The sequence below is a fragment of the Perca flavescens genome, chromosome 19 (assembly GCF_004354835.1).
Source record: "Perca flavescens isolate YP-PL-M2 chromosome 19, PFLA_1.0, whole genome shotgun sequence".
NCBI lineage: Eukaryota > Metazoa > Chordata > Actinopteri > Perciformes > Percidae > Perca > Perca flavescens.
Genome location: NC_041349.1, coordinates 21,852,103 through 21,864,415, shown reverse-complemented (window position 1 = coordinate 21,864,415; position 12,313 = coordinate 21,852,103). Strand labels below are relative to the sequence as shown.

Genomic DNA, 12,313 nt, shown 5'->3' with positions numbered 1-12,313 from the left:
AAGAATAAAGCTGCATCCATTGTTCTCTGGAACTTCTTTAAGTGCTAGCAAGACACCATCTGTTAAAGAGTGCTCAACAATACTAAACACTGCTCTCTATTGTGTGAAACACTTTCAAGCATTAGCATCACTATCGGTGATGTTCTCAGTCAGGTCACCTGCATGCATTATCAAGCTCCAGGGGCCCCATGCATTAACCTCCCATTATAATGTAGACGGGTTACCTGCTCTGCTAACAAATGTAGGCAGAGCTGTATTTGGTTCCGAGCCAGAGCTGAAGAGCTGCTTTAATGACCCTGCTAGAGTATCACCAGGCTTTGCCTCTGGTCAAAATGAAGGTGAAGTTGGTGCAAATCAGATTTTTTCCCCTTCTGTTTCACACAGATTGCATTTTTAATGACCGTATGAAGTAAGAACACCCCATTGGGTCATTTTCAAATCCAATTTGATCCTCTTTTACTCGTGGTCACAAATCTGATACATGATTAATCTAAAAAGTCTTATTAGAATTCATACAACTTTTATGTCCCTCAAAGACTCTTATAATCCCACAGTGGCAGCCTATTATACACATTTTTGGCAGTAGTGAGCATGAAGGGCATTGTTTAAATGAGGGATAATGAGGTGTTGGACCTCATAAGGACTTAGAGAAATGCTTCAAGCTAAATGCATAATCATCATAACCGGTCTGTGTTGAAAACCTTATCGAAAGAAATGGCGAAACAGGCTAAAGGACCACAGGTGAATGTTGCTGCATTGTCACTGCAAACCTAAGAGCCTTGGGCATCGGTTCAGACATCTCAGGGATTTAACAAAAGAAGCATTTGTGGTTGGATTTTGGGCATGTAACCTTTTTAGATTGGTATTAGATATCGGCTACACTGACCAAAATCATATTGTGCGTAATGGAAAGATATCAGATCTCAACAGTCAGAATTGAGTTGAGGCTTGAGTGAAAGAAGCTTTTGTCAGCAGGCATTCATACAAGACCTAATGGCCCTTGAAAAAGAGCTGAGAGTTAATTTAACCATTTCAGAGCCTGCAATTGAAATGCAAGTGGGAAGAAGTAAAGCATTCATCTTTGAAGTGGATCTGGGCCAAACTTATTCTGTTAGGTGCTAAAGTTTCTCAGAAAACAAATAGTTTGCCTATAGAGGCCCCTTCTCAGTTGTAAGTGAATGGACTTACAAAGCGAGTCAGCCTTATCACTGTCTTGTTCGAGAGCCTTCATCTCCACAAATAGCCCCAGCAAGATAGTGTAGATAAAACGTTGCCTGTGCATCCGAGGAGTAATGACAGAGATATACAATGCTGTGTTCTCACCGGGAGGAAAGTGAGATTGCATTTCAGGTTTGTGCTGTTACAAGTGTCACATCAGCAGATTTATAATAATGGGGTTTTTATCAGTTTTCAGTAATGACCTTTTCAAAATGCCTGATTCTAAAGAATGGTAATGAATGCCAATCAAGAGTGACTGCAGTGGGCATCCTGATAATTATTTAGACAGAGCACAATTTCAAATCTGCCATATGTTCAGTATGACAATCCATTATTCTGTTGCAACGCAGAGTATTCTGCCAGACTATCTGAGTGGTCCGCAAAGTGCATACAGAGCAGGAAAATGGATTTAAATGTGAGGAGGCATCCCATATGCTTTTCAGCAGTGCCCTAAGGGAACAATTGTGCTAACATTAGTACACTGATGTCATAAGCAATTCATTACTGTTCTCAGATATCGACCTGGCTCTTATCTGCACTGACACCCTGCATTGTCACAGCTACCGCTAATGTTAGGATTCAGAAAAGCACTAAATGGTTTTACTTGGCTCAAAATGGATCTTACCACCAGAGTTTTCTTCAAATAATGCTGATGGCCTCTTTTATCACTTTAGGACACGTTTTCATTGGGTTATCAGGGTTTGAAGGTGACATGTGTAGAACATAGAAGAGTTCCGCTTTCATATATGCTTCATGTTCTGTACGATACATATACGATGGCAAATTTTAATTTCACAATATAGTATCACTAAAATATCTGAACATGTTAAGTAGTTTTATTATTCATTTGTAGTATTGTTAGCAAATTAAAGGAGTGGCTTTGACTTTTTTTTTCTTCCTCCCAGCACTTCAACTCCATTAATCCTTTTAATGATTCTTCTGCTTTTAAATTAAGCATCAATATTAATATTGGCCTAGTTTATATGTACATTTCCTCTGCACTGTTGACTCGGGCTCCTTTTAGAGTTGATGCCATCTTTAATTTTTCATGTATTTATTTATGTATGTTCTGCGTTTGTATTCAAATTAAATTAATGTATTAAAAACAAAGTATCTAAAATTGAAACTATTATTTGATAGAAAGTTAATCAACAACTTTATTAAAACCCAAATTGATGAACATCTGCTGGTCTCAGATTCTTAAATATTAGCTGTTTTTTTTGTCATACATAATATTAGCTCTATATCATGGGCATTCTTTCACTACTTCCGGATATTTTATAGTAAGGCAAGGCAGCTTTTTTTGTGCAGCACATTTCAGCAACAGGGCAATTCAAAGTGCTTTAGATAAAATATTAAAGAGCAGTTAAAAACAATTAAAAATATAGAAACAGAAAAAAAATCAAGAATAAAAGTTTATAGTGCAGTATAAGAAATGAAGAATTATTTAAAGAGAGGCAGCATCAAAAAGAAGTCTTCTGCCTTGATTTAGTAAAAAACAGCTCTATTTTCTTTTTCTTTTGTACATCTAAAGAAGTGTGATTAAATGAATTAAAAATACATGAACATGGTAATACTACTTTAGGCAAAGCACAAGCTTTTCTCTTTCTGCTGAGTTAGTCTTGGTCAATAAGGAGAAACAGTTATCTATCACTGATCATTGATTGGTTGTTGGTACTTATATTGTTTGAAGCCCAGACAGGCTTAAACAACAATCCTACTCTTGCTTTGATGCAAGTCCAGCCTTCACTTTAATTCCCAGAAAGCTAACTTGATCTGCGAAGGAAGATGCAGCGTTAATCTTGCGTTTGATGAAGCACTTTATCATCACTAGGGTCAAAGATTCCCTCAGACATTGTTATTGATGTTGCTGTTTTTTCTTCCTAATATGTTCTTAACAAATTGGGTAACCTTTTTCCTAATGACAGCTTAGCAAAATCAATCAACCTTTTTCCTAATGACAGCATCTGTGTGCATTATCTCTCCATAGAGGTTGCTATAGCAGCCATTTGGCTTGATAGCTTTAGAGCGTCATGCATCTCCTGAGGCAGGGCTAATCTCTTTGTTCTCTTTTGGTTGCACAATCCAGACCCACTGTTTAAAGCCAGTTGGTCTAGAAAACCTTTATTATTAGATTTCTGACCTTAAGAAACAAACAATTCTTTAGATGACTTGTGAGCCTTTTTAAGACTTTGGCAGTGGTATCATGCCTTTGAGCAACATTCTAAACCATATGTGGGGAAAAGAGAACTGCACTGCACTCATCCCCTGATTTTATTGGGTATACCCTGACAGAAACTATGAGCCAGACATAAATGAGAAAACCCAAAGCTTACTCATTTCTTTTTTTACTTTTACTTTTTTTTTCTTTTCTTTTACTTTTTACTTCTCCCACTGTTGAAGCGATATGGATTCAAAGATTACTGTGTAAACACATTCTGTCCATTTTCCCAGATTAATTTTATTATTTTGTTCTATGACTGTATGCCTCTCTGCTGTGAGAATGTCCCATTTACTGTCATTGTGCAGGTTTGGCAATAATGCATCTTATTAACACCTTACCATCTTTGAGGCTCATGAAATTGTATTCAGTATGCAATTCTGGGCCGAGAGCCCAGACTTAACTCTTGTCTCTGAAATTGAATGCATCACCCTTAGTCTACAGTATATCTACGGTTTCCAGTTGTTTTTTCCCAGTCTTGAAATCAACTGCAGTAGGAATGTCTCTGAGGATTTATTCCTTTATAGAACGGTAAACAAAACTGATACTGCAGTTTTAGCATTGTAGCATGGTGACTCATGTTGAGGAGCTTTTTTTTATTGGATGTTTTCCTTCAAGGAAATGGTGTTGCTTGGTTGTTGGACCAATGCTCATTTGCACATCGGCTTTTGTGAATATCAGTGTTTTTCTTTTATTATGAATGCAAGCTTAACTGTTTTCCCTCTAGATTGCAGTCACGTATTTGACAAAGGTGAACTTTGCCGTTGTAAGTATTTTGAACGGGCACTGAGACAAATAGTAAATTTCATAAATGTTATAGAATAGTTTTTTTTTGTGGCATTTTCAGCCTTTATTTTGATAGGACAGCAGAAGACATAAAAGGGGAGAGAGAAGGGAATGACATGCAGCAAAGGGCAGCAGGTCAGAGTCAAACCTGTGGCCGCTGCGTTCAGTTTGTATATGGGCGTCAGCTCTACCAACTGAGCTATCCGGGCACCCATAGAATAGGGTTCTTGACTGTTGGTTGGACAAAACGAGACATCTGAAGATCCAAAAACCAAACAATTGATTAATCGTGAAAATAATCAGCAGATTAATCTATAATAGAAAATTATTGTTAGTTCGAAGCCTAGTTATGTTTCACACTTTCACAGGATATTATACTGTAGCATATTATCATATGGAAGTTGTGTTTATTTCTTTAGCAAGGTAAGTGTTAAGGTCTCCACTCGTGTAGAAACCAACAACATAAAAACAGAAGAAACTTCACATTCACTAGATCTCAGCTCGCAAGATCACTTGTAATCTCCTCCAAGTGTGTAGAGAGTTAGAAAAACATAACATCAGCTTTATGGTGTACATCCACTCATACCTTGACTTCTGTTCCCGTACTGTGCTAATGGCACATTTACATTTGCCGTTGTTTCTAAAACTCAGCCAAGCTGGCTGTTGGTACCGAATACTGCTCATCTCTGTGCATGCTGGCGTTCAGCGATATGTTCACCTACTGGAGGACATTACGCTTAGTGCTTGTCTAATGAGCCTGCAGATACTGTGCCTGCAGGCTTTGACAAGGAAGACTTTTGTAGCTGTGCTGTTAATGAGTTTTCTTGTGTTGTGTATTTGATGGAAATAACAGTTTAATCGTCTCCATTCATTTTTCATATCTGCTACTCCCTTGGAGCAAATGGCAGAAGTGTTATTTGATGGAAAATTAATAAATATTAAATAGAATAAATCTCCCTAAAATAAAACACATTTAATAATTCACAACTAAATTGTAGTGGTTGATCAATGAGAGGGAATAAAACCTCTGCCTTATATCCACTTAATACCTGCCCAAGCTATTAGCAAGCCCAGTTCTTTAGGTGCACGACCCTTCATTAGGGACAAGAAACCCCCCAAAATCTGCACACACTTTGGAATCTGATGTGTGTGAGCAAGGCTGTGGATGGCCAGTTGACAACAGTGTCCTGCTACACTCCCAACAACTTTCAGAACTTTCTTCTGGATATTGTCAAGCAGGTTAAGGCAAGTAGGTGGAGCACTTATCCAACGCAGTGAAGCACACTCCACTGCAGACGGGTGCTTTATAGATTATAGATTGTGGGCTCAGCTCTTAAAGTTCAATTTAGTGGCCAAGTTCTCTGAAGCTCCCAGATTCTGACCTGCCCTGATAAAGATGTATCACACCCTTCCATTTTAAAGATGTATCACACACTTTCATTTTGAAGAGTCAAAGGTTTGTCTCTCCAGATGGGCTTTGTGTCACAGTAGAGCTAGCGTTTGTGTAAATTTCTGATTTCCAGATTGCGGTTTGTTTATTTAATGGCAGACACTTTACTGCGGTTAAGCATGCATACATTTTGCAGAGCAAATCTATGGTAGTAAATTTTGCCCCCATGTTTGATGACATCTCTGCAGTTTTACAGTCGATCAAGCTGCTTTCACACAGGAAGGGGGGAAAAAAAGCTCTCGGTGGTAATAATGGTTCTCACCCCCGGGCACCTGCAGTTACTGTTTTCTAGATGGATCAATATATCTGTCAACTTCTCCCTGAGTGGAGCCTATTTCATGTCTCTCCTGTCACTGCTGCAGGGTGCAACATGAAAAAGCTCATGTTTCATCAAAGTCTGGAAAGAAAGAAAAATGTATTTGGGAATTTATTTTCCTTATAACAGTGTAGGCTTCAGAGAGGTTGTAAGGCCAAATCTTTATTTTTTAATATTATATGGTGCAATACTTCTATTTTAGCTTCCTTTCTGTAGGAACACACGTCTGGTCGGTTCAAGGAGTTACTTGCCAAATCATTCTGTGTCAAGGCTTCAATTACTTACATAATACTTTGATGCTTTAGTAGATACACTTTAGATTGCTCTGTTTTGTTCAGAGTCTGGAGAATCATAGTTTATAGACATTCCAAGTATTAATTCTGAATGTACACAAAATATTAAAACATTTCATAAATTTTGGAGTTGGAGTTTGTGCCTTTACACAGACCTTCTGAAAGTATAAACCCTCTTTGTTCTGCAGATATCATTTGCACATGTTTTTTTGTCTTTAAACTTACCCACACATCCCTCAAGTGTTTGTGTTGACCCCAGCCTCCATAGCACTTTTTGTTTTGCCTTGACCATACTACTCATTAAGGTAAACATGACTAGCGTTGAGAGATTTTCCTGACTGTATATGGACTTGGAATGAGGTGATTTTTTTTCCACACGTCACACTCAACATGGGGGTGGGGAGGCCTTGAGAGTGTAGACTTGTGAAATATGTCTTTTAGTGAAATGCTGTACAGTTCACCTGAATGATGTTACAGTGTACGGTCAGTGTTTGTTCGCCAATCACTCATGTGAACAGCAGACTGTTCACCTCAGAAATAGTGAGGTGGCAAATGTCCTTGAACTCAGTTTGTCATGGACAGTTGGGTGACCTGAAAATATTCTGTAATATAATGTAGCTGCTCCCACGCGGCTGTATGGAAATCACTTCAGTGGTGTGTTTGTTTATCGGAAACATGGATAGAAATGGAAACCAGAGGCTAGATGACATGTGATGGAGTTGAACACATGTTAAAATTAAGTGTTCTCAGGGGGTCAGTGGGAGGGGGTGGTATGGCCTTAAAAAATATGGACCGTATGCAAGTGTGTATGCACACAAACGCACTGAGGTATTGCACGTGTATCCTAGTTGTTTGTTGGTTGTAAAGCTGTCTGGAGCAACTGTTGCAGCCCTACCCTTAGAAGAAATAGGCTAAGGTTAACATGTGATTATGGCTTAAGAAGATTCACAAAAATATCTTTTTAAAGAAACAATCAGCCATATGTTATATCCCTCCCCTTAACAGCAATTGACCAATCATAGCTTAGCAACCATAACTAGGCACAGTAGGTCTGCTAAAGAAGTGTGCATGGAACTCTCGAAACAAAAAACTGTCTGATCTTAAAGCTTTAGTGCGTAACTTTTTTTTTAGTAATAATGAACGTCCGTTACATTCAAGCCATTGCCAAATGAGTTGATACAAAGCTAATTAAGACTAATCGGCTCCATAAAACTCGTATGGCTATCTTTAGAAAATTGTGTCGTCCGGCGACTTTTGTGCGCAGAAACTCGAGTGAAGATAATGACCTCTTCTGATGAGTCATCATGTTTTTTTTTTTAATCCTCCGTGTCCTCCTTGGTTACAAGTAAGTGTGTGTAGGAGGGGTGGGGGTGGTGTGCAATCAGGGAAGGCTTGCGCCATGTGCATGCGCCGACAGCGTTGTTGTCGTACAGAAACTACGCGCTATAGCTTTAAAGCTTCTCTTATAACCCTATACTTTAAGTAAGACTAGGGCTAACTTGCTCTAACCTGCAGTACAAAATAATGCTGCTCCTTTATTTCCATATCTTCTGCATACATCAGCAATTGGTTATTATACAAACTTTTTGCCTGGGTGTTAAAAAGGCCAACCCCACTTGGACTCTTCCACCCCCTCTCTAAAAGTGGTACATTCTGCACCCCTTGTACAGTGGTATGTTCTGTCTCCCCAGTGCAGTTCATAAGATTACGGGGAGTTTTGAGAGTTCCACTAGTTAGTCCAATTAAGCCCAAAACAGGTGTTAATGCCTGGTCTTTCAGCATAACATCATGTATATAGCCTCCAAGTGCTAATTTATGACCCTTTCACAGGGTTGTTTCAAAAGGAGTCAGCTGGACACTGAGTTTTCAACCAGCTCATGAAGCTATAGATAATTAGTTAGCTAGCAAGCTCTGATAAAATATGCAAGTGACAGTTGTCATTTTAGTCAGATAAATCAACAGTCGGCAGCTAAAAGTGAAAATGCTTTTGCCAGTGGTCAATTAAATAAGCCGCTCTTCGTATGTGAACAACTGCAAAACAACTTTAAAAGTCATTATCTATTTAAATGCGTCTGTTATATCCCCTGCCAAAGTCTATGAAAGCAAGTCATCTCTGAAAAGGCACTGCTACGCCCCACAGGTACCTCGTAATTTATTCACCTTATTCAGACACTGTACTAGTTCTCTCTGTGCTGCTCTGACCCAGTAAGAAATTTTACACAATACTTCAAGTCCTTGAAATCTTTATTTCTTTCAAGGCACACTTTTTATTCCTGCCTGTGCTGGCATAACACGCCTACAAGAACTCCAAGGTCAGAGTCTGCAAAGACTCTACACAGAGCAGAATTCACCGAAATAGACCTGCCTTTCTGTAAAGTGACCTGTGGACTATCAACTCGGTTTCAGAGCACATTTAAGCCCAATCTGATTTTATACCCGCGCCTGTCAGCCTGATGGACGTGCAATATGAGAAAATGTGAACAAATCAGTGTATTTTCTTTTTTTTTTTTAAAGCATATTCACTGCAGTAGCAGTAGAGTGGAGCCAGTTTGAGTTAATGACAGGCGTTTCAGATGGGAGAGCTTGGCATTGATAGATGACTGCAATAGAGTGTGGGCTAATTAGTGGAGAAGATGATGCTCTTGGTTGGTCCTAATGTCATCAGACGCTGGCCTGTCAGTCATTATTAGTACTGACCATGCCATTTGGTTGTAGGAAATGTCACCAACTTGGGTGCCACAGTTTTCGACCCTTCGTCTTTCTCTTGACTTCTTATTTTTACAGTATTTGTCACAACCTCAACCACTTTCCTCTCAAGCGCCCATGATGCACCATTAACATCGTTCATTACTGTCAGTCATTGTTTTAACCTTCAATTACATATGATGCGGCAGGCCCATAATGTACTGTCATTGCTAATTTATTGGTGGACACTTTCCCCTTAATTCTGCTTATTTCTCTATTCCTCCTCCTCCTTGTGTGCTTTCTCTCTCTCTCTCTCTTTCTCTCGCTCCTCTTCTCCTCCTCCCACTACTAGTCCTTTCGAGCCAATCAGGCCACACCTCCCATGGCAACCGTCAGTGAGTGTAAAACATCCACAGATGGTGCTGAGTAGAACGAGCAGCAGGCACACTACGAGATCAAGTGTAGGAGTGTGTGTTTGTTTGTGTGTCTGAGAGAGACAGATACAGAGAGACTCATTGGAAAACCACTGTATTGTGAAGCCAATAGTATCCTCTAGTAACACAGAAAAAAAGAGCAGCGTGTTTTCTCAGAGGAGTTGCAGGAAAAGTCTGAGAGAAGAGAAGGATTGAGTGTTGGAGGAAGAAAAAAAGCCCCCCACCTTCACCAGAGAGCAGGAGGTAAACCACCGGTAAGCAAATACTAATGACCTGACAAAAAAAAAAAAGGGGTCTGCGTATCAGAGGGGCTTGGACACATATACACACACAGCCACACGCACATGCAAGACGAGCCCCCCTCACTGCTCTCCACTCCCTCATGATCATCTCTCCCTCCACACGCAGACACAAGGGCCGCACTGACACATCCAAGGGAGTGGAGGAGTGAAGAGGACACTTGCTGCAGGACTTTGTCAAAGTAGAAGTCTTCCTTGGATTGTTTTTTTTGTTGTTTTTTTTTTCACTCTGAAGCCAGAATCCTACTTTTGTGCTGACCTTTCCACGTACTCCTCCCCCCACCCCTACCCCAGCCAGGAGCAAAGATGAGCTGCAGGAAAAGGTGCAAGCGGGAGATCTTCAAGTTCGCACAGTACCTGTACAGACTTGTCACGGGCACGCTCAACACCGGTAAGGCTCCTGGTGGACTTTGAGAGGTGGATTTGTCCCGCGTTTCCATTCACAGTGATTCTCTAAAACCTGCAGAGGTTATCCTCTTGGCAGTTTGCTCAAACTTCTCCTCTTGATTCACGTTTTTAAATCCAATTAGCTCATTACAAAACGTTTGACACATGGGGATGTGTTAGGACATGCACTTTCATAATATCAATGCCTCCCAGTATTTAGGTTGTGTGTACATTAATGCCTGCAAACCGTGCTAGAGCATTATGAGGATTTCCAGAGTGGGCTTGAATTCATTACCTACTCTGCATCATAATTTGTGTAAGTGTGTGCATGTGTAAGTGTGTAAGGACATATGTAATGTATTTTAGCATTTGACAAACTCATTGGGTCTGTAAGCTCAGTTTTGCGGTCATCATGCTTCTAGCACCTTAATAATTCTGACCATCGTAGATTTCTGATCTTAGTTAAAAGTATATAGTAAAAAAGTGATGTGAAGCAGTATGCTGATGCTGCATTCTTCAATCATCCCTAGAAGCAGAAGTTGTTGCACACTTTGTACTCATTATTCATTGGCATTTCTGTACCTGTATCATGCTGCAAAGTGTAAAGATTTTGGTTCTGCGTGCACACACCAAGAGCTTTTCTAATAAACAATCAGTGGTATTAACAAGATTAAATCTCAGATTATAGTGGCTCACCAGCAGATTACTTCATGAAAAGTTCAGTATAGGATAAAGGTTAGCAACAGTAGCATACACTGATATCTGACATATTCGTGCATCAAACTGGTGCTAAGGTTTATTTACATTATTTTCATTACTGTAAATAACTGTGTTGCCGTTGCTTATCCTTTATTCCTTCTTGTTTCGTTCTTGCATCAACTGAGCTTCGCTGTTGAGTAAATTGTTGATTATCACGCTGCATGGCTGAGATGGTGTTAAGCCCCAGAGAGGTGCTATGTGAACCTGCTAATGAATTCCAACATGCTTCTGAACATGTGAGACTTGCAATATTTTTTTCTAGCAGTCGCCCCTTCTTAATTGTTGCATTCAAAAAATGCATTAATTTAAAAAAAGGTGGACTTTTCACATACAGTAGAGAATATTTCCATGCAGCCGTGGCCTACTTTCTTCCTTCTCCTTGACCTTAGAGACAAAGAGAACAAACTGTGGAGGATGGGAGGCAGCTATAGAGGAGTCTCTCCATGAAGGGGCTGCCCTATTAAAGGTGTTGGTGGCTGCAGCTATCCAACCATACCAATAAATATAGGCACGTGGGAGATACCAAGCACGGAGAATTCCATCTACTGTATCTGCCCAAAGGAGTAGGCTGTTAGTTTCCATAGATACCAGCAGGTCGTTTAGGTCACATTGCAATTCCCACTTGGTGATAACATTATGAGAACATATTGGGTAGTAATTTGCTTTAGTGTCCTCATAGGTTTGGTTAATAAAAATGTGGCATTGCTTTGCTGCTGCACTGTAGGCTACAGTGTTTGTTTGGGTGCAAAATTGTGGTCTCTAATGTCAGTGTTAGTACTTATTAACCCCCTAAGGTCATATATGAAAGCAAACTACACATTTTAGGTCAAAGTCAATAACTCATATACTCAATTCATGTATTGTACATACTAAACATGCAACGAATGAGCCAAAATAATGATATACCAGTGTAAATGTAATAAATAATTCGTAGATTCTCATTTGCACATTTGGAGATTTTTGGATATTGTAAGGCGTGTGCCCAGGGTGCATTGAGGATGTATAATTTTATATTGGGTTTTTGCACATTTGATGTTACTTATTGATGGGGAAATGGACAGCTAATAGATAACCCTAACATGATCCAAGCAGGAGGGCCTTGAATGTGTGTATTGCAGGCAGAGCTGCAGGTTATTGTGTAAATGAGTGTGTTTTGGGCTCAGGATGTCTCATAGCAGACAGGAAATGCATTGGAGATGGCACAAGTAACTTTTTTGGATATCAATAAAAACTAAATCTAAATAGTTTATTTATGTTAGTTATAGTTTGACCCTATTGCTAAGACTCAGTTGAACACTTTTCAAAAGTCTTGTTCATATTTTAGTTTTTGTAATTTCCAAACATTTATGTGATCAATTTCTGTTTAGTTTTTTCTTTTGTCAATATAATCAATTTATAGTAATTTATAAATTCATTGTGACATCCCTGCAGCATACATATCCTGATCGCCCAGGTTGTCCTGGAA

General features: G+C 39.5%; 1 protein-coding gene across 6 annotated transcripts in view; it reads left to right on the top strand.

Moving 5' to 3' along the window:
• The window catches only part of kcnip4a (potassium voltage-gated channel interacting protein 4a), a 142,587-nt gene that overhangs the window by 30,568 nt on the left and 99,706 nt on the right, over positions 1-12,313 (top strand). Inside the window, exons 1-2 of one of the 6 annotated variants that reach the window (XM_028564496.1) lie at positions 9,379-9,657; positions 9,997-10,093. The exons of 3 other annotated variants lie outside the window; for them this stretch is intronic. In XM_028564496.1, the coding sequence (XP_028420297.1) occupies positions 10,009-10,093 (85 nt within the window). In that variant the 5' untranslated portion in view covers positions 9,379-9,657; positions 9,997-10,008. Of the gene's footprint in view, positions 1-9,378; positions 9,658-9,811; positions 10,094-12,313 lie in introns of those variants that run through there. 2 more of the 6 variants (XM_028564494.1, XM_028564495.1) reach the window with 2 other exon arrangements.